Source organism: Elephas maximus, chromosome 20 (assembly GCF_024166365.1).
Source record: "Elephas maximus indicus isolate mEleMax1 chromosome 20, mEleMax1 primary haplotype, whole genome shotgun sequence".
Taxonomy (NCBI): Eukaryota; Metazoa; Chordata; class Mammalia; order Proboscidea; family Elephantidae; genus Elephas; species Elephas maximus.
In genome coordinates, this window is record NC_064838.1 from 38,485,329 (window position 1) to 38,508,009 (window position 22,681).

Genomic DNA, 22,681 nt, shown 5'->3' on the forward strand with positions numbered 1-22,681 from the left:
AAGCAAACCAAAAGGTAGCTAGATGGTGACTTACAGGGCAGATTTGGCCTACAAGTATGTTCACTTTGGACTGTGTAATGTGCTAAAAATGAAGAGACTTCCTCATCTAGATTTCCAGTGTCTCTGAAAAAATCAGGGGCTCTGGCAGTCCTCAGTTAGAACAATCAACTAAGGCTGAGAAGACACTGCCCCTTCAGACGGGGCGTGGACTCTTTAGTTTGCCCAAGCCACATAACACTTAACGTTCACTCACTGCTTGCCTGGCCACATGCACCTGAGTTTTCTTCTCTTTGCCTCAACTAACCATGACAGAGAGATGAAGTGAGAGTTATATGGAAGGAGTTTCCCCAGGTTTATTACACCTGGTTCTCCTTTCCAGACAGACCAAAAACAAAACAAAAAAGCCTGCTTATTAATAAAAAAAAAAAAAAAAAATAGCAAAGTATAATAATACAGATGCTCTTCAAAATGTATACTGAATGCTAATGATGTGGTATAGTGGATAAAAAATTATAATTCAGTATATTGCCATGCTAAGCAGTGACAAAACCCAGATTCTAGACTTCTGCTCACTACCTTCATTAAAGTCATTTCCATGTGTAAAATCAAAACGACAAAAATAAAGCTTCTTCGTTCCTCTACCATAAAACTGAGCCATTTAGAGCACATGAAGCAAACTTAATGTTTCAGCAAAAGGGTAAAATAAAACATAGCAATGTATTAGGAAGGAAAAAGGAATATAATTATAAGCACTCATTAGCTAGAATTATTATTATTATTATTCATTCCACTTATTTAATGACAAGGGAAACTACAACTACCACTTGGAAGTACTTGCTAAGATACCTCTTTTTGTTCCAAAAGAACAGTTCGGACAGTCCTAGACACAGAGAACAATACGTTGGCAAGAAAAGAAAATCAAACAGACTTAAACAGACTTACCCGCTCTGCAGTTGCCTCCTCTCCTGGCAGACATGCAGCAGCAGCACAAGCTATTTCCATCATAGCTGAGCTGGTAGGAGCATCAGTCGTGGATGAAGACCTAGGCCGGCCTGACTGCGTAACAGCTGCCATCTCCTGGCCAGATTTCCTGTTGATTTGAGGACTGCCCTTTGGAGCCTCTGGCTTGCCCCGCCTACTATGTAAGCTTGTCCCTCTCTTCATCTTGGGTGGCACTCGGATCTGCTGCAGGACTCGATTCAGAGTTGTGGGGTGGGTGGGGACACCATCAATCTCAGCACACGCATTCTGGCTTTCCAGGTCCATTTCAGGTTCTGGATCTGCCTGAATTTGCTGTACATCGTGTGGAGACACTGATGACCTCCTGCGCTGGTGCTGGAAGAGGTGCTTCAAGCCTTGGCCAATCACATTAATGTTCTCCAAAGCATTGTGGGTCATTTTAGACAACTTTTGTTCTGATTCTGTCTGCTTTCTGGCCTCTGCATCTTGGGATTTGCCTCCAGGATCAGGGTCCTCATAAAACTGTTCACTGCCCGAAGGCTCCATCAGTAGACTTAATATGCTTATTTGCAAACTCAAAATTTTTTAAACACACCAAGACTGTCAAATTAGGTAGGCATTTGCTTCAACAGTGACTACACATGCTGCTGTGAGACGGTGGCTTCATGCCTATCTAATGTACAAAAAATAAAAATAAAAAAGAACCTCATATTATAAATCCATGCAGAAACTCCAGTGTTACAACAAAGAAAAACATGCAGCTAGCCAAACAAATAGGCACTATCATTACGCAACCTTTAATCAGAAGATTAAAAGACAGTTTTTTAGATAGTGGATAACGATTATTTTCTAGAAGAAAAATCTCAGAGCAAGTACACAGGAAAATGAAAAAAGCAATGTTTTAAAAAAAAAAAAATCCCCACAAGTTTCAATATATGAATTGGATACTAGGGGAGCCATCTTGGAATGAATGCCGTAACAGTAGTTGACAGAACAGCCACTGCTTGGGAAATCAAGAGAGAACAGATCATCCAATGTGTTCAGTCTAGCTGAGGCAATCTTACCCCTCTCATTCATAATCAGTTAATTATTCATATGCTGAAACCAGCAGAGTAAATTCAAACAATAATAGTGAAAAGTGGATATCTCAATCTAACTATATGTAGATTTTAATGAAAAACAGGTATTTCTTGTTACTATTCATATTCATCAAGTTCCCTGGTAACTAGAAGTGACAAGTTTGCTCTTTTTAAAAGACAAATACAACTCTTACAAGTTGAACTTCCTGCCGAAGTACAAATGATCTTTCTAGCACCACCCGAGTGAACAGTCCAGACAGAATCAGACTTCCAAAAGACGAGAGTTTTGCTCAGTACCAGCTATCAACAAAGGGGATTCAAAGAAATGCCTTTCTCTGTATAATGTCATCCTTGACAGAAGCTTCCCATATATCCACACAAACTCAAAAGCAGGCAATTAATACAGTAACTGGGTATGAAGAAAAAGTAGAGAAAAAGAAAGTTCAAATAGCAACCACAAACCAGTATTAAATGTAGGCAATTAAAAGGAAGCTGAAACTACGAGATGTAAGGTCAGCACAACTACTGAGATCACATGCATAAAAAGGGCTTAAGGGGCATGGCATGGGATGAGATTTTTCATAATAGAAAGTGTTTTTTTTTATTGAGTTCCTGCAACTATAGAAAACAAAATGGTATTAACGTACAGAATTTGCTAAGGAGGACAAAATATTGCAGAGGAGGTTCTTTATTTCCATATTTTTCCTCAATTTTTTGCTTAAAGGACTTTAAGACCCCCCACACTGTCAAGTGCCTTGAACAATCTAAGTTACTACCAATGAAGCATTAATGTGGTCCTGTTCTGGGGTATGTTGACTCCTTGCCATCATGTGGCAATCTAGGAGTCAAAAATTAATTGGAAGTAAGAATTCACTATGAACTCAAGGCTACTGGAGTTTAGAGGAACAAGAATGCAAACCCACTAGAGTATGCTTCCTGCTGACTACTCTGAGAAGACTTTCTTACCATATGATATGGATACCTAGTTCCTGGCATTGTGGCTTCGCTGTCTACAGTCTCCCATGCCTACTGCCCCATCACCTGACCTCTTCATGATTCAGGAGCAAAAACAGGAAAACAAGTTAGAGACATTTGTCTCTCACCAGCACCTTCCTATTTTCTAAATGCCACGAAATTATTTGTTCCCAAACTAGGCAAATGAGGAGCAGCTATGAAGGCAGGCAATGTCACTGCCTTTGGCCCAAATTCTTTGTGGTCCCACTGAAATCCTGCCATACTACTGCGGTATCTCACCCTTTTTCTGACTGTGTGTTGCCTCCTCCCGCCCTTCCCTCTTTCCCTTTGGGGTAGCCAAGAAAGAAAACCCTTACCCCTTACGAGAAGAATGGCTGCCTTGGTCTCTACTTCTGGGGCTCGTTGTGGGAAAAATCTTGTCAATAGTGTATATACTTAATTATCCTTGTTTTTCCTCATGAGTTTATCTGGCAGAAGAATAGCTACTGAATTAGTTTCACTCTTGAAAAAGCACTGAGCTCCGCAGAGTAAATGGACTATGTAACTAAGACACGCTAATCCAGTAGCAGCGTACATCAACTAGTCTCTCTTTGCAGTAAATGACCCTGAAAAGATAGGGGGGATGTGAAAGCAACAGCCTGATAACGAGGAGGTAGTTTACTTGTTTCCTTCTTTGTATTGCATTAGCTAAATAATACAACTGCTTTGTTGTTGTTGTTGGAAGAAATATTTATAAAAGAAGTTTAAAACATTCCATGAATAAAAGATTGATCTCAAGTTAGCTGAGATACTAAACGACCTACTTGTTTCATATACAAAGATATTAAGAACTTATTACTCAGCAAATCTGTTTCTTTGGGCAGTGCTATAAACGAATCAAGTGGATTCTTTCTAAAAATAAATGAGAATATGGTACATTTAAAATGTCAATAGTTAACCTCATTTGAAATTTCACTAGCATTTCTGTATCATTTATTTTCACATAATTCAGTCATGGATGAAGACCTAGGCCGGCCTGACTGCATAACAGCTGCCATCTTCCAGCCAGATTACAAGCAAATGCCAGCATTTCTTAGGAAAAACCTAGCTAAAAAACCAAACCCAGTGCCATTGAGTCGATTCTGACTCATACCGACCCTATAGGGCAGAGTAGAACTGCCCCATAGAGTTTCCAAGGAGCACCTAGTGGATTTGAACTGTCGATCCTTTGGTTAGCTGCTGTAGCACTTAACCACTACGCCACCAGGGTTTCCAAAACCTAGCTAGCAGGTGTCAATTTCTGAGTCAAGGCTTGTGCAGGCTGTCTTCACAGCTGCAAAGACTAAACAATAGAATAGTAATGATTTTTGGGATTTCTATGGGCAAGACTTGCCTTTATCATACTAACTAGTATAGGCTCCCAAATCACCAAGCCCTCGAGAAACCCAAAATGAGTGTTCAACATTAGGTTGTAAAATAACAATTTTGAAACAAACAAACAGAAAACCACTGCATTGCTTATAAAAATGCAATTTGATACTTAGGCTTATTATCATCATCTGTATTACTGCTGTGGTATCAGCACAAATAAGAAAAATGGTCAAAATTTTGAAGCTTGATAAAATTTTTTGTAGGCTAACAGAAAATCTTTATAGGCTACCTTTCAATATAAAAAAAAAAATTATTGAAGTTCAAATGCTGTGCCAAAAATACAAAAAACTGGAATGTTATAATAATTAACAATTCTATAAAACTGCTGACAGAGCGCAAGCACCAGAAGACGTTAATACACAGTTTTTTAGGATGCCCCTATTTTCTTCTGTAGTAAAACTCCAATAAATAATAATTGTTGCTCAATTTATAAAATTCCCCAAATAACCATATTGAGATCTCTGGTTTAACACAAGCCAAATGTGCTTTGGTAAGAAGGAAACGTTGGCTTCTCTTTTATTCACTTAGCTTCTCTGAAAAGTAAAGTTCTTATAAGTACACCAAAAAAAAAAGTATGGAAACGGAAAAGAGGGCCTGGTAAAAAGGGGAGAGGAAGAATGGAGTAAAAAGGAAAAAGTAGAGGGAAAGGCAGTCACCTACAGACAAGGTATTTCAGCAAATTTTGCTGAATTCTCAGAATTTTGAACAATTAGTTTTTCTACCACAGTTTTGCCAAATACATAAGAATACACCACTAGTTCACACTTAGTAAATAAGTTCTGAATTAATATCACAAATAAGAAAAAATTGTTTTTAAAATTCTGTCAAATGTTTCGGAGGGCACTCTACAAGACCATTCCAAATTATATACAAATTATCGTTCTTCTTTTTTTCAAGTTTTCTTTCCAATTTTTTTATTGTTTTGATAGGACAGATTTGGTGACCAAAGCCTTTTAGTCACAAATGAAGTTAATTTCACTAACTGTAAAGAGTTGGGTACTTACCTTCATCACTCTTCCTCAAGCACTTCTAAGGTTTACAGGATCCTTTTAGGATAAGCTGAAAAGCAAACATTAAGAATTATAAAATGAGAAATTCAGAGGAGCAAACTTATCTATTATAGCAAAAAAAAAAAAATTTTTTTATAGCTATCTAGGAAAAAACTGAAAATATATACAACAAAATGTTAACAGTGCTTCTCTCTCACTGGTAGGATTAGGGTAATTTTTTCTAGTACTTTCCAATAAGTATTTTCTAATTTTTAAGAATTGACATCAAGAAAAAGTACTCTTGAAAAAGAATATTAACTTGTTAGCACTTAAAAAATAAAAAGTGGCATATGTCATAAGTAGCAATGAATATTTTTAACATTGTACTGAATTAGCAATAAACATTCCATTATTTCTAATCTTAAAGTAATATGAAATGGAAAACAACATAATTTCATAAGAAAATATTTTTTCAAGTAGCTTCCAATTCTGTATCTGCAATTCTGTATTCACAAGCAACTCTAAAAACCATATCCACCATGCACAACTGAGAATAAAGATACACTGAAATTCAAATTTTCCTGGGAAACTAGCTGGCAGGCATTTTCAGAGAAGTAATTTAATTAGGCAAGTATTTTTTCAGCATCTGCTATACGCTCAGCATTATACAGATCAACCAGAGTAATGATCCTGCCCTCAAGAAACTGACAATCTAGGATGAAGAAGATTTAAATACTCCAAACATAAGAAAAATAGCACAAAAACTAAGTGCAAAACTGTGTAAGGAAAATTACAGTTGCCATCAGAAGTCAGAAAGATCAGTTAGGACTGGATTTGTATGGGAAAACCAATGAAGGAAAAGAGGATGACACGGGGAACACAAGGGGAGTACTTCACATAATGGAGCTATTCTGTATTATATTACATATCACACCAGGGTGGTGGGTACACGGCTCTGCACATTTGTCTAAACCCACAGAACATTCCATGCAGCATTATTCACAATAGCCCAAAAGGTAGAAAAAACCCGAGTGTCTATCAACAGACGAATGGATAAACAAAACGGACTACATACATACAATGGACTATTACTCAAGCATAAAGTGAAGTCCTGATACATACTACAACATGGATGAACCTTGAAAACATTATGCTAAATGAAATAAGTCAGACACAAAAGGAGAAATATTGTATGATCCCATTTACATGAAATATCTAGAACAGGCAAACTCATAGAGACAAAAGGAAACCCTGGTGGCATAGTGGTTAAGTGCTACAGCTGCTAACCCAAGGGTGGGCAGTTCAAATCCTCCAGGCGCTCCTTGGAAACTCTACGGGGCAGTTCTACTCTGTCCTATAGGGTCACTATGAGTCGGAATCGACTCGACGGCACTGGGTTTGGTTTGGTTTTGGTTTTTACACAGACATAAGTATTATTAGTGGTTTTCAGGGGCTGAAGGACCAGGGTAACAGAAAGTCATTGCTAAAGGGGTACAAAGTTTCTGTCTGGGCTGATGAAAAACTTTCGGCAACAGTGGAAGGGTCGCAGAACATGATGAATGCAATTACTGTCATTACATTGTACACTAACAATGGTTAAAATGGCAAATCTTTTGTTACATACATTTTGTTGCTGTTGTTAGGTGCTGAGTCAGTTCCAACCCATAGAGACTCCATGTACTGTAAAAAAATAAATACTGCCTGGTTCTATGCCATCCTCACAATCGTTGCCGTTTGAGCCCATTGTTGCAACCACTGTCAATCCATCTCATTGAGGGTCTTCCTCTTTTTTCCTGACCCTCTACCAAGCATGATATCCTTCCTTGTCCAGGGACTGGTCCCTCATGATAACTTTTCCAATGTACATAAGACGAAGTCTCGTCATCCTCCCTTCTAAGGAACATTCCGGCTGTAGTTCTTTCACAACATACTCTGTTCTTCTGGCAGTCCATGGTATATTCAATATTCTTCGTCAGCACCATAACTCAAAGGCATCAATTCTTGTCGGTCTTCTTTATTCACTGACCAGCTTTCGCATATATATGAGGCAATTGAAAACACCATGGCCTGCTTGGGCCAGGCACACCTCAGTCTTTAAAGTGGTATTTTTGCTTTTTAAGACTTCAAAGAAGTCTTTTACAGATTTGCCCAACACAACACGTCGCTTGATTTCTTGACTGCTGCTTCCGTGGATGTTGATTGTGGATCCAAGTAAAATGAAATCCTTGACAACTTCAATATTTTCTCCACTCATCATGATGTTGCTTATTGGTCCAATTGTGAGGATTTTTGTTTTCTTTATGTTGAGGTGTAATCCATACCGAAGGCTGTGGTTTTTGACCTTCATTAGTGTTTCAAGTCTTCCTTTTCAACAAGCAAGGCTGTCATCTGCATTATTGCAGGTTGTTAATGAGTCTTCCTCCAATCCTTATGCCATGTTCTTCTTTATACACTCCAGCTTCTCGGATTATTTGCTGAGCATACAGACTGAATAAGTATGGCGAAAGGACACAACCCAGATGCACACCTTTGCTGGCTTTAAACCATGCAGTATCCTCTTGTTTTATTTGAACAACTGCCTCTTAGTCTATATACAGGTTCTTCATGAGCACAATTAAGTGTTCTGGAATTCCTATTCTTCATAATGTTAGCCATAATTTTGTTGTGATTCACACACTCGAACGCCTTAGCATAGTCAATAAAACACAGGTAAACATCTTTCTAGTATTCTGATTTAAGCCAAAATCCACCTGACATCAGCAATAAGATCCCTCATTCCACATCCTCTTCTGAATCCGGCATGAATTTCTGGCAGTTCCCTGTCAATGTACTGCTGCAACCATTTTTGAATTATCTTCAGCAAGATTTTACTTATGTATGATATTAATGATATCATTTGATAATTTCCACATTCTGTTGGATCACCTTTCTTTGAAATCGGCACAAATATGGATTTCATCCTGCCAGGTAGCTGTCTTCCAAATTTCTTGGCACAGACCAGTGAGCACCTTCAGCACTGCATCCGTTTGTTGAAACATCTCAAATGGTATTCCATCAATTCCTGGGGCCTTGTTTTTCACCACTCTTTTCAGTGCAGCATGGACTTCTTCCCTCAGTACCATACGTTCTTGATCATATGCTACCTCCTGAAATGGCTGAACAAAACCAATTCTTTTTGATACAGTGACTCTGTGCATTCCTTCCATCTTCTCTTGATGCTTCCTGTGCTGTTCAGTATTTTTCCTGTAGAATCCTTCAAAATTGCAACTTGAGGCTTGTATTTTTTCTTCAGTTCTTTCAGCTTGAGAAATGACAAGCACATTCTTCCCTTTTGGTTTTCTATCTACAGATCTTGCACATTTCATATTATTTTACTTTGTCTTCTCAAGCAATCTTTTGAAATCTTCTGTTCAGCTTTTACTTCATTTCTTCCTTTTGCTTTAGCTACTCTATGTTCAAGAGCAAGTTTCAGTCTCTTCTGGCATCCATTTTGGTGTCATCTTTCGCGTCTTTTTAACAATCCTTTCCTTTCTTCACGTATGATGTCCTTTATGTCATCCCACAGCTCATCTGCTCTATGGTCATTAGTGTTCAATGTGTCAACTCTACACTTGAGACGGTCTCTAAATTTAGGCGAGACATACTCAAAGTCATATTTTGGCTCTTATAAACTTGTTTTAATTGCCTTCAGCTTCAACTCGAACTTGCATATGAGCAACTGATGGTCTGTTCCGCAGCCAGCCCCTGGCCTTGATCTGACTGATGATACTGAGCTTCTCCACCGTCTCTTTCCACAGACGTAGTCATTCTGATTCCTGTGTTCTCCATTCGGTGAAATCCATGTGTATAGTCACTCTTTATGTTGTTGAAAAAAAGTACTTGCAATGAAGAAGTCATTGGTCTTGCAAAATTCTATCATGTGATCTCCAGTGTCGTTTCCATAACCAAGGCCATATTTTCCAACCACTGATCCTTGTTTCCAACTTTCACATTCCAATCAGCAGTAATTATCAATGCATCGTGACTGCATGTTTGATCAATTTCAGACTGCAGAAGCTGGTAAAAATCTTCAATTTCTTCATCTTTGGGCTTACTGGTTGGTGCATAGATTTGAATAATAGTTGTATTAACTAGCCTTCTTTGTAGGCGTATGGATATTATCCTATCACTGACAGCACTGTACTTCAGTATAGATCTTGAAATGTTCTTTTTGATGATGAATACGCCATTCCTCTTCAACTGTCATTCCTTGCATGGTAGACTACATGATTGTCTGATTCAAAACGGCCAATACCAGTCCATTTCAGCTCACTAATGCCTAGGATACTGCTCTGTATTCAGTCCATTTCATTTTTTACTATTTCCAATTTTCCTAGATTCATACTTTGTACATTCCATGTTCTGATTACTAATGGATGTTTGCAGCTGTTTCTTCTTGTTTTAAGTCGTGTTGTATCAGGAAATGAAGATCCCGAAAGCTTTACTCTAACCACATTATTAGGGTCGACTCTACTATGAGGAGGCAGCTCTTCCTGAATCGTATTTTGAGTGCCTCCCAACCTCAGGGGCTGATCTTCCACCACTGTACCAGACAATGTTCCAATGCTATTCATAAGGTTTTTCACTGGTCATTTTTTTCAGAATAAGATTGCCAGGTCCTTCTTCCTAGTCTGTCTTAATCTGTCAGCTTCGTTGAAACCTGTCTACCATGGGTGACCCTGCTGGCACTTGAAATACCGGTGGCATAGCGTCCAGCATCACAGCAACACGTAAGCCACCACAGTACGACAAATTGACAGACACATGGTGGCAATTAATGTTAGCTACTGTAATAATAAAGAAAGCATGCAGTCCACCAGCTTTTGGGAAAAAAAGATATTATTACAATTAATTATAGCTACTACAATAATATCTTATTTTCTGGTGGTCCACATGTTTTTACAGGTGAGGTCTAATCAGCTCTTGATTTACAAACAATTCGAACAAGCTTGGTTATTTTAATGAACCCCAATCAAAACCCCACTGCCATCGAGTAAATTCTGACTCATAGCAATCCTATAGAATAGAGTAGAACTGCCCCATAGAGTTTCCAAGGAGCACCTGGCGGATCTGAACTGCTGACCTCTTGATTAGCAGCTGTAGCACTTAACCAGTACGCCACCAGGGTTTCCAATTTTAATGAAAGGAGGATTATAAAAACCAGTACACACAAACAAAGAATTTAGTGCAAGGGGGAAGAAAACTACTGCATTTTAGCAGAGTATATTGATGGTCCCAATGAAAGCCCTGGGTTCAATAAGAAATTCACTTATACATAGAATAACATATTAAAAAAGATAAAAGGAATTTTTTTTTTATAAGGCAAAAAAGCAACAAAGATTTCAGAAAAACTGGTATTATGAAATAGTTAACTAATTTCTTTGAGAGTTGTACTCCTTCAAGGGGTAAACTCTACTAATCTGGAAACACTTAAAACTCTTCAGTCCCTTTCAAATTCAGTAAATGAAACATTACTATATAAGACAAAATAGATTTTCTGCAGCTCTTAAAAATTTACTTTGTATGATTTTCAACAACCGAAAAGATAAGTCCCTCAAAGCAGAAATAAAATAATATACTGAAATCAGGCTTTCATACAAAAGTTTTCAATATTTCTTAGATGAAGTAGAGCTTTAAACATGCTATTAAGGATCTCTCACCTAATTGTGGGCCCTTTAGCAAATTACTTAACTAGATCTCTAAAGCAGAGATAAAAATATTTCCCATGTCATAGGGTTACTTACCATCAAGAGTAAATGAGATAACATATGCTTGGAAAACATTCAATATAGCACCTGGCACAAAGTACACAAGCACTCAGTAAGTGTTGGCTTCTTTTTTTTTTTATCACAACTATTATCATTATTAAACATGTACCACATCATGATCATAAATAATAAATTTAACAGAGTAAGACTTAGGAAGGCGTATCGACTAGACATCAAAGATTTTTTTTTTTTAATGTCCCATTTAATGCAAGATTGTAAATTCTATCCCAATTAGCACTCTGATTAAGTGTCATTTGAAAACTGTATTTTACTAAAATGTCTGCATTTCTTTGTTAAAAATAGAGGCAAAATCTGTAACAAATGATGGTTGGAAAAAAAATCTGTAACAAAGTCTAAATCCTGATAGAAAAAATTGTGGAAGGATACTACTGCCTCCTGTTCTGATTGCTGTTCTTCTGCCTACATTGTTCAAATATGAAATGTCCTATTCTTTTTTCTGACCTTTCCCAAAAAACAAATACTTCAGTACTTTTAAAATGTAAGACACTGTACTATCCTTATTGGGCCAACAGAAACTAGAAAAGAATCCTCCTTTTTTCCCCCTATGCTCTCCTGAAATCAGAAAAGAGAGCTTACTTTACTGCCAACACACTGATGTTAGTATCTATTTAGGCCAGACCTAAGACACAGATATCTAATTTCATATTTTGAATTCCCATCACACAATTCCTATCAACTCGACGGCAGTCGGTGGGTATCACACAAAGTCCCTTCATGAAAATAAATCACATCCAAAATACTGGCCTTTCCTACTGCGATCAGGCAAAGGTTTAATCATTGGACAGCATGTCACAGCTTTCACGGAATTTTAAGCCAGCGAACTTAAGACTTGATCTGGAAGTTTTCCCCTCCTCTAAGCGCTCTATACAACAATCTTCATACCTATAACTCACAACACATTAACTTCCAGGATCACTACTCGGAACCAGTGCACAGCCAGAACCATCAAAGCTGTTCTGACAGATCCTGGCTAAGCAATTGCAAAGCTTTTGAACAAGCACGCCCCACTCGCCCATATAGCACTGGCCTTTGGCTTCTTGCATTATGTTCCTTTCTTTCCTCTGGATTTTGAGGAAAGAAAAATAAAGTCATCAATTGAAGCAGAAAGAGAGTGTCATACAAACTTCAAACAAACATGCACTCAATAGAAATGCTAGCAATTTAGTTATAACAGGTAATATGAAAACTCAATATATTTTTATTTTAAGGATTAAAAGAATTAAAAAATTCCAATATGTTACTTTCATCACATTATAAACCAGCTAGCACAAAGAAAAATATAGCTCAAAGCCAAACAATACAATGCAGAGAGCTATTTTTTATTATCAATGTTGATTCCATTAGATGATGTTTCTGGGACATGAGGTCATTTTAGTTTTAACATTTTATAAAATTCTAGAACACAAGTAGAAGGATTATGGGAGGGGAAGGGCATGTTGGGGGTATATTATCAACTAACTGTAGATGTCAATTAATAATGCTGCTTTAATGTGTGTGTGTGTGTGCCAACACAGAGGGCACATGAGTAGAACATCATTTCTGGAAACCGTTAAAATTACTGATTCAATCATTCATTCAGCAAATACTACTCTATACCCACTCTGATTAAAACTGCAGAATATACCAACACATACAAAAATCTAAAGCACAGGGAAAGTACCTATTACTAAAAGGACTGTGTGTTAACTTGGCAAAAAGAAGAGGGCTGATTGTCCAGGCAGAGGAAACAGCAGGTGCAAAGGCCCTGTGGTAGAACGCAGAATGAGGGAACAAGGGACCTAATAAAAACTAGTGTGGCCTAAACAGTGAGAATTAGACAGATGCTGTAAGCTACCACAACGATACAGCAATTCCTACACACGTATTCACTCACTTTATTTTTATGCAAATAATACGCACCTCTATGTTTATTTGACAACCATGCCCTCCCTCCCCTGCCCCTGCGAGGTATTTTCATAACCACTGCTATGCCAATATTTTTTTACATGTTGCTGTTTAAAAAAAAAATTAGTACAGCATACTTATGAAAATACCTCATTGGGGAATACAGTTGGCAAACAAATGTAAAATATAGTACATCTTAACAAAATAGTATCAAACTAAACACAATAAAAGAGTATATATAAATCTAAGCAGTGAGTTCTTTCCTTCATGAAGACATCTCCTTCTGGCTGTCACCAAAAGGCACCTCAAGCTCCATATATCTAAAACCTAGCTTAAGATTTTGCCCTAAAAAACTGACTTCATTCAGCATTGCTTTTCTCAGGCTCTGCTAACTATGCCTCCTAAATAGTCTTGAATTAATTCCTTTCTCTCCTCTCCGCCAACACCACGCTTACCTAAGTAAACCACCATCATCTCTTACCTAGACAACTGGACTAGACTAGCTTCCTAACTGGCACCCCTGTGTATACACTCTGGTACCCCTCCAACCCATTTTCTACTTTGTAATCAAAAGTGTTCTTGTCAAAAAGCAAATCTGACCCTGTCCTCTCTTGCTTAAAACATTTTAATGGCTCCTCATTCCTCTTAGGATACAAGCAAAAGCTTCTTAATAGGACCTACAAAACATTCTGAGGGCTAACCTATCTCTCCATTTCAAACCACTCTCCTTCGCCCTTTAGCTCTTACTGCTTAAGCCATATTAGCTCTAGTTAGGTCCTTCATTTCACCAATTTCCCTTTGACTACAGGGCCTTTACACCTGTTGTTTCTTCTGGCCGGACAACCATCGCTCTCTTCTTTCTGCCAAATTAACACCAACTGTTCCTTTTAATGGAAACCCTGGTGGCATAGCGGTTAAGGGCTATGGCTACTTAACCAAGAGGTCGGCAGTTCAAATCCACCAAGCGCTCCTTGGAAATTCTATGGGCCAGTTTTACTCTGTCCTATAGGATTGCCGCGAGTCGGAATTGACTCGATGGCAGTGGGTTTGTTTTTTTTGGTTTATTCCTTTTAATGGAGCCATGGTGGCACAGTGGTTAAGAGCTCAGGCTGCTAACCAAAAAGTTAGCAGCTCAAATCCACTAGCCGCTCCTTGGAAATCCTATGGGACAGTTCTACTCTGTCCTATAGAGTCACAATGAGCTGGAATCAACTAGACCGCAACAGGTTTTTTTTTTTTTTTTTACTCCTTTTAACAGGAGCATTTCTTAAGGATGCTCTTCTGACCTGGTCAAAACTTACTAATACAGTCGCTTATAATACCACTGTCACAGCTGCAACATTTTATTTAACATTAATTTAATATTAATGTCTATCTCCTCTACCAGACCATAAGTTCCATGGGGGAAGATATCACAACCGTTTTTGCTCCACATTATATCCCCAATGTCTAGGTGCACAATAAAAAATTTGTTGCATGAATGAATAAATGCATGAACCATGCTCAAGAACCATGAAACACAGTCCAGACAGACTAAGTCAAAGTTCAGTTGCCAGCAATCACGAAATATTCAAACCAGGTCGAGCTGCCATCACAATGATCCTTCCTATGTTTAATTTCCTTTACCAAGACCCTTCTAGCTGGGATAATGAAGTTTAATCATCACAGACCTTCTTCTGATTGCTTCCTATCAACATGAGTGTATGATCAAGAATTTAGTTTTACCTAACATAATTTGGTCTTTGTCCTTGGTTCCTATGAAATAACCCTTGGAACCCTGGAATTTAAGTGTCTTTCATAAGGATTCCCACCACAACTAAAATAGGTTAGGTGAGGTGATGAGGTAACTTTGGGATTAGGGGCTGGCCAGGCCAGAAAGACCCACCACGTAATACCTCATGATCACCTTCTAATATCAACCGACCTCAGGGGAGAGATGCTAGGGTCTGCATTATGTAATGGGACCCGCAATAAAAGCTCTGAACATGAAGCTCCATGGACTTTCCGGTTGGTAAGACATCCATGCACATGAAAGAGAGTAGCTTGTCCCTTTTTGAGACACAGAAGCTCTATGTTAGGAACCCTCGAAGACTTTGCCCTCTGTGTCTCTTTGTTGGTATCTTTTTTTTTTTTCCTACGATAAAGTACACCACTTTCCATGATTTCTGTGAGTCATTCCAATAAATTATCAAACACAAAGGAGTTGTGCGATCTAGCAGGTCAGAAGTTAGGGGGCCCAGGTGGGACTCCCAAGCCTGTGGCTGGCATCCTGAAGGTGTAGAGGAAAACTCCTGAATCTGCAGCCAGCACATCAAGAGTCCAGAGGGGACTCCCAAGCTTGCAGTCGGCATCCGCTATTTGACAGCCTGAAGGACAGTGTCTTTTTAACTTGTGAGACCTGACCTAACTCTGATGGCTAGGATCAGAGACAGGAGTCCTGCATATTGCAGCTGGTGTTAGAGAAGTGAAGAAGTGGGGATCTTGATTTAATGGTGACTGATCATTCAAAAACGGCTGCAGCAGTATATTGACAGGGAACTGCCAGAAATTCAGGCCAGTTTCAGAAGAGGACATGGAACCAGGGATATCATCGCTGACATCAGATGGATGCTGGCTGAAAGCAGAGAATACCAGAACGATGGTTACCTGTATTTTATTGACTACGCAAAGGTATTCGACTATGTGGATCACAACAAATTATGGATAACATTATGAAGTATGGGAATTCCAGAACACTTAATTGTGCTCACGAGGAACCTTTACATAGATCAAGAGACAGCTTTTGGACAGAACAAGAGGATACTGCATGGTTTAAAGTCAGGAAATGTGTGTTTTAGGGTTGTATTCTTTCACCATACCTATTCAATCTGTATGCTAAACAAATAACCTGAGAAGCTGGACTATGTGAAAAAGAACGGGACATCAGGATTGGAGAAGACTCATTAACAACCTGCATTATGCAGATGACACAACCTTGCTTGCTCAAAGTGAAGACGACTTGAAGCACTTACTAATGAAGATCAAAGTCCACAACCTTCAGTATGGCTTGCACCTCAATATAAAAAAAAAAAAAAAAATTCTCACAACTGGACCAATGAGCAACATCGTGATAAACAGAGAAAAGACTGAAGTTGTCAAGGATTTAATTTCACTTGGATCCACAATCAACAGCCATGGAAGCAGCAGTCGAGAAATCAAAAGTTGCATTGCATTGGGTAAATCTGCTGCAAAGGACCTTTTTAAAGTGTTGAAAAGCAGGGATGTCACCTTGAAGACTAAGGTGCGCCTGACCCAAGCCATGGTATTTTCAACCGCATCATATGCATGTGAAAGCTGGACAGTGAATAAGGAAGACCAAAGAGGAACTGACGCCTTTGAATTGTGGTGTTAGCCAAGAATACTGAATATACCATGGACTGCCAAAAGAACCAACAAATCTGTCTTAGAAGTACAGCCAGAATGCTCCTTTAGAAACAAGGATGGCGAGACTGTGTCTTACATACTTTGGACGTGTTGTCAGGAGGGATCAGTCCCCTGGAGAAGGACATCATGCTTGGCAAAGTATAGGGTCAGCAGAAAAGAGGAAGACCCTCAAAGAGGTGGACTGACACACTGGCTGCAACAATGAGCTCAAGCACAACAACAATTGTAAGGATGGCACAGGACCAGGTAATGTTTCATTCTGTTGCACACAGGGTCGCTATGAGTCGGAACCGACTCAACGGCACCTAACAACAACAACTGACGTTAGCCTTGGAGTGAGAACATCATCAAAAACTCAAACTTCACTGGTGGTGGTGGTGTTAGTTGCCATCAAGTTGATTCCAACTCATAGTTACTCCATCTGTGCAGGGCGGAACTGCTCCATAGGGTTTTCAAGGCTGTAACATTTCAGAAACAGATTGCCAGGCCTGTCTTTCAAGGTGCCTGTGGGTAGATGCAAAACCGCCAAACTTTCAGCTAGTAGTCGAGTACTTAACCCTTTGCCCCACCAGGACTCCCAAACTCCATTAAATAATCTAAAATAAAACAATCTCTTCACCAAAGACATTCAGGCAGCTACCAGATACATGAGGAAATGCTCACGATCATTAGCCATTAGAGAAACGCAAATCAAAAGTACAATGAGATACCATCTCACTCCAACAAGGCTAGCATTAATCCAAAAAACATAAAATAATAAATGCTGGAGAGGTTGTGGAGAGACTGGAACACTTATACACTGCTGGTGGGAATGTAAAATGGTACAACCACTTTGGAAATCGATTTGGCACTTCCTTTAAAAAAAAAAATTTTTTTTTTTTTTTTTTTAAAGCTAGAAATAGAAGTACCATACGATCCAGCAATCCCACTCCTTGGAATATATCCTAGAGAAATAACAGCTGTCACACAAATAGATACATGCACACTCGTGCTCATTGCAGCACTGTCCACAATAGCAAAAAGATGGAAACTACCTAGGTGCCCATCAACAGATTAATGGATAAACGAATTATGGTATATTCACACAATGGAATACCACACGATACAGAACAATGAAGAATCCACGAAACATCTCATAATATGGATGAATCTGGAAGGCATTATGCTAAGTGAAACTAGTCAGTCACAAAAGGACAAATACTACATGAGACCACTATAATAAGAACTCAAGAAAAGATTTAAACGCAGAAGGAAACATTCTTTGACGGCTACGAGGGTGGGGAGGGAGGGAAAGGGGTATTCACTAACTGGTAGGCAAGAATTATCTTAGGTGAAGGGAAGGACAACACATAATACAGGAGAAGTCAGTACAACTGGACTAAACCACAGGCTAAGAAGTTTCCTGAATACAACCAAACACTTCAAGGGACAGAGTAGCAGGGGCAGGGGTCTGGGGACCAGGGTTTCAGGGGACTTCTAGGTCAATTGTCATAACAAAGTTTATTAAGAAAATGATCTCCATCCCACTTTGGTAAGTGGTATCTGAGGTCTTAAAAGCTAGCAAGCAGCCATCTAAGATGCATCAATTGGTCCCTATCCACCTGTAGCATAGGAGAAGGAAGAACACCAAAGACACAAGGAAAATGTTAGCCCAAGAGACAAAAAGGGCCATATAAACCAGTGACTCCATCAGCCAGAGAGCAGAAGAACTAGATGGTGCCGAGCTACCACCAATAACTGCCTTGACAGGGAACACAACAGATGTTTTCTCCTGATGGAGCAGGAGAAAAATGGGGTGAACTCAAATTCAGGTAAAAAGACCAGACTTAATGGTCTGAGACTGGAGGGACCCCAAAAGACATGGCCCCTAGACTCTCTGTTAACCCAGAACTAAAACCATTCCCGAAGCCAACTCTTCAGACAAAGATTAGACTGGACCATAGGCCATAAAATGATATTCGTGAATAGAGTGCTTTTTAGCTTAAGTAGATTCATGAGACTAGACGGGCAGCTCCTGTCCGGAGGCAATAATGAGAAGGCAAAAGGGGAAAGGAGCTGGTTGAATGTACATGGTAAATCTGGGGTGGAAAGGAGGAATGTGCTGTCATAGGGAGAGCAACTAGGGTCACATAACAATATGTACATAAATTTCTGTATGAGAAACTAACTTAACTGTAAACTTTCACTTAAAGCACAATAAACAAAAAAAAGCAATCTAAATCTGTTTGATTGTAGTTTTCATAACAAAATTACTACTTTTTTTTTTTTTTACATCTTATTGTCAAGTCCCAAAACAAATCCCTGGTTTATCTTGAAATCTAAACCTCTTACACTACTTATCCAAAAGAACTCACCGCAAATAAAATCTACCAAAAAATACCAGTTAAATAAATTAAAATCCTTAGACACTTTAAAAATAAGTAAATAAATGCAGTAAAAAAAAAAAAAAAGCCCAGTAGGAAAAGAAGAAATCAGGGCAAACTTTGGATGAAAAACCCCCTTCACCACACAAAACAAGAAAGACATCTTCCCCATGAATTCTGGCAAGGCCAATCCTCAGCCTCATTCACAAAATTCTTGGATAGCTTCCTTGGTATAAAAAACCCCATGCTATTTCACTGTGACTATTCTAAAGCCTGAATATGGATATGCCAATTTGGGAGAGTTGCCTATTTTGATGGTAAGCAAACAGTTCTCAGAGGTTTTTCAACAATTCCAAGTCATAAAAACAGTGGTACTGTAATTCACAGCAAAGTAAAAAATCCTGCTATTACCAGAGGCTACAGTACCAGAAATTATTAACAATTTAGGAAAAGATAACGTTTCTGAGAAATAACAAGGGTTAATGAGAACAAAACCTCGGGTCTTCAGATTCCCAAAATGGCCAAATAATTTAGCATGAAAGTAATGACAAAACTACTTCATCCTTTTGATTAGTCTCTTCAAGCAAGGTCAACAACGGGCTGTCAAAACATAAAATCTAGAACAACCAATTTTGTTCTCCTGACAATAACTGTATATACTGCTAAAATAACTATCTCAATGCACATTTTTCATTTTATGATTTTTCTCATATGAATTTTTCCTGAATTTTTGGCATTTACGATCACATAGGAAACCCAGGTTGCGTAGTGGTTAAGGGCTTCAGCTGCTAACCAAAAGGTCGGCAGTTCAAATCCGCCAGGCGCTACTTGGAAACTCTAAGGGGCAGTTCTGCTCTGTCCTATAGGGTCGCTGTGAGTCGGAGTCGACCCGACAGCAGTGGGTTTGGCTTGGTTTTAGTTTACCATCACATATGATAGGATAGGACGGCACTGGATTCTTTTTTTTTATGATAGGAAAAGAATGAACAGGCAATAAAAGAACATTAGTGGTCTTATACACTGCTGGTAGGAATATAAAATAGGACAGCCGTTCTGGAAAATACCTTGGTAATTTCTTATCAAATAAAATACGTACTTGCCATACAACCCAGGAATTGCACTCTTGAGCATTTGTCCCAGAGAAATAAAAACTTATACATGAATGCTCATAGTAGCACTACTGGTAATGACCAAAAATTTGAAACAACCCAAATGTCCTTCAATGAGTGAATGGTTAAATAAACTTGGTACAGCCAAACCATGGACACTACTCAGCAATAAAAAGGAAAAAACTATTGATATCAATACACATAACAACTTAGATGAATCCTGAGAGCATTATGCTTAGTGGATGAAAAAAAAATGCTAATCTCAAAAGGTTAGGTACTGTATGTTCCCATTTATATAACACCATCAACTTGATGAAATTACAGAGATGGAGAACAGGCAACAGGTAAAGGGTGAGGTGCAACTATAAAGGGGTAATACAAGAGGAACTCCTCCGTGGTGACGAACAGTTCTGTATCGTGATGGTGATGCTGGTTAAGTGGGATCAAACTGCATTGAACTACACACACACACGCACAAATGAGTGGATGTGAAAACTGAATAAGATCTATAGTCTAGTTAACAGTATCATAAAAAAACATCAATTTCAAATACATATGAGCAAAAGAAAAACAACAGTTAAGAAGATTAAGAATTAGTTCCCAAAATAAAACAATGTTATACAACTTCATGAATTTATTCAATAAAGATTAGCCTTGGGCTTCCAAATTTAACTCTGGCTCAGTCTCCAGTGGAAATATCAGCTACCTTTTCCTCTCAACTAGCTGATTAAATCAGCAACTAGTAAGGTAAGTACTCCTGAGTCATCAAGAGCCTCTTACCTGAAGTCTGAAAAGAAGAATGAAAGTACAAAGTCTCAGAACCCATAGCAAAACCAATGTTATCTGGCTAAAAGAAAATCTAGCCGTAAGTACCGAAAATGCAAAGAGTATGTATGGGGCCAAGAATGGCAAACTGATAACGGGTTTTAGTTTAAAAATAACATCAAAGGGATTTTACATTACTATATTTTCTTGATTCTGGGCCTTATCAATTGGTTAAAAGACACACTTTTAATAACAGCTTCGGGGGAAAGAGGGAAATGCTACCATATTAAATGTACACAATATTGAAACAATAAAATGCAAAAAAAAAAGGATGTCTCTTAAAACTGAGAAAATAAGGAGTCTATAAAATATCTTTGTGCCTAACCAATACTTATTGTTTGTTGCAAACTTTTCAAAGTCACAGTTGGACCTGAACACCACTCCTGGACTTTTACTTATCCCAAAATCTACTGGGTCTTTTAGAGGTAATCAATAATTGACAATAACTTTTTGCTGAGAGCTTACAGAAGTTTATCTTTTGCAAAGATGTGGTAAAAATGCAAATATGTGAAGTATAACCATAATGAACCTGAACTCTACCAAAAAAAAAAGTCTCAGTACTGTATCAACCACAAGTAACTTGCTAACCTTCAACTTCCTAATGGGTTACAATAGTACCTACTCTCATAGACTTGTTTGGAGGGTTAAATGTAAAGCACTGAGAACAGGGCCTGGTATGTAATAAGCATACCATAAGTATGAGCTTTTTTAAAAATTAAAAAACAACAACTCTTTTTAGCAAATGCTGGGCACCTGTTTAGGCAGCTGCCTGCAGTGCCTTGGTTCCAATCTAATGTCTCCCACTCTGAATGCTGCAACAGGTGTTTCTCATTACCCTGGGCACAACAACCTTAACTTGTATGTGGGAGGCACTTGCCACTCAGTTTTCTGCTTAATTTGTTAAGAAGAGGAAACCACCAACCAAGCTTAATTATGAACAAATAAACTTAGAAGAGAGCAGGAAGAATTAACAATTGAAGACAAAAGCTAACAGTATGAGACTACTATTCTTCAAAGATTTTAGAGACCTCTTGTATAGCAGCATCTCACAGTTGTATAGTTTCAAAGCACCTCTTAACACATTACCTCCTTTGATCCTCATGACAATCCTGTGTGCTACTTGCCGTTATTTCACATTTTACAGGAGAGTAAAATGAGGCTTGTGACATGCCAAAGGTCACACAGCTAGCTAGTGGGGAGAGCTGGAACTTAAATCTCTGACCACTTTACCATAGCTACCTCTCTAAACAATTAATGGGGATAGGTTTCATAAAACTACAACTTTCTGATCATCCTCCATGATATCTCAGCAAACTACTGGCAACTTCTAGGTAATTAAAAAAAAAATTAGAATCAAATAGTACCTTAAGGATCATTTCAAGTGTAACCTCTCATTTTGCATATGCTCTTATTAAAAGAAAACATTTTCAGTATTAAGGATCAAAAACATCAATGTCCTCACATTTCAACACCTGCAAGCAATGTGGAGATCAAGGATCAAGCATGTGTGGAGACCAAGAATAAAAGGATTAAAACATACAGATCCTAAACTACCATTTGTTTTGCCTGACTACCTGTTGGTTTCCAATATTACCTGTTAGGAAAAACAAGACTTTCTTTCACAAGCCAAATTCAAAATTTCTTATGATAGCTTTAAAGATTTTAGTTTTAGTAACTGATTCTCTTATAAAGAGCCTTACTCATGCCTAAAGATATAAAAATATATATATATATCTGCAAAATTTTTTCATTATTTCTTCTCACACACTTCCAAAACAGCAGTAAGATGTAAAAAAATATATATATATAGTATATGGTAAACTGATGGAAATAAAT

The 22,681-nt window shown here is 38.3% G+C and overlaps 1 protein-coding gene across 3 annotated transcripts in view; it reads right to left on the bottom strand.

Annotated features, from left to right (window-relative positions):
- TMCC1 (transmembrane and coiled-coil domain family 1) overlaps positions 1–22,681 on the bottom strand; it is a 247,828-nt gene that overhangs the window by 184,535 nt on the left and 40,612 nt on the right. For all 3 annotated transcript variants that reach the window (XM_049863429.1, XM_049863430.1, XM_049863431.1), the window contains 2 exons: positions 5,429–5,483; positions 943–1,633 (listed from right to left, as the gene is read on the bottom strand). In XM_049863429.1, coding sequence (XP_049719386.1) covers positions 943–1,506 — 564 coding nt within the window. In that variant the 5' untranslated portion in view covers positions 1,507–1,633; positions 5,429–5,483. The remainder of the gene's footprint in view (positions 1–942; positions 1,634–5,428; positions 5,484–22,681) is intronic.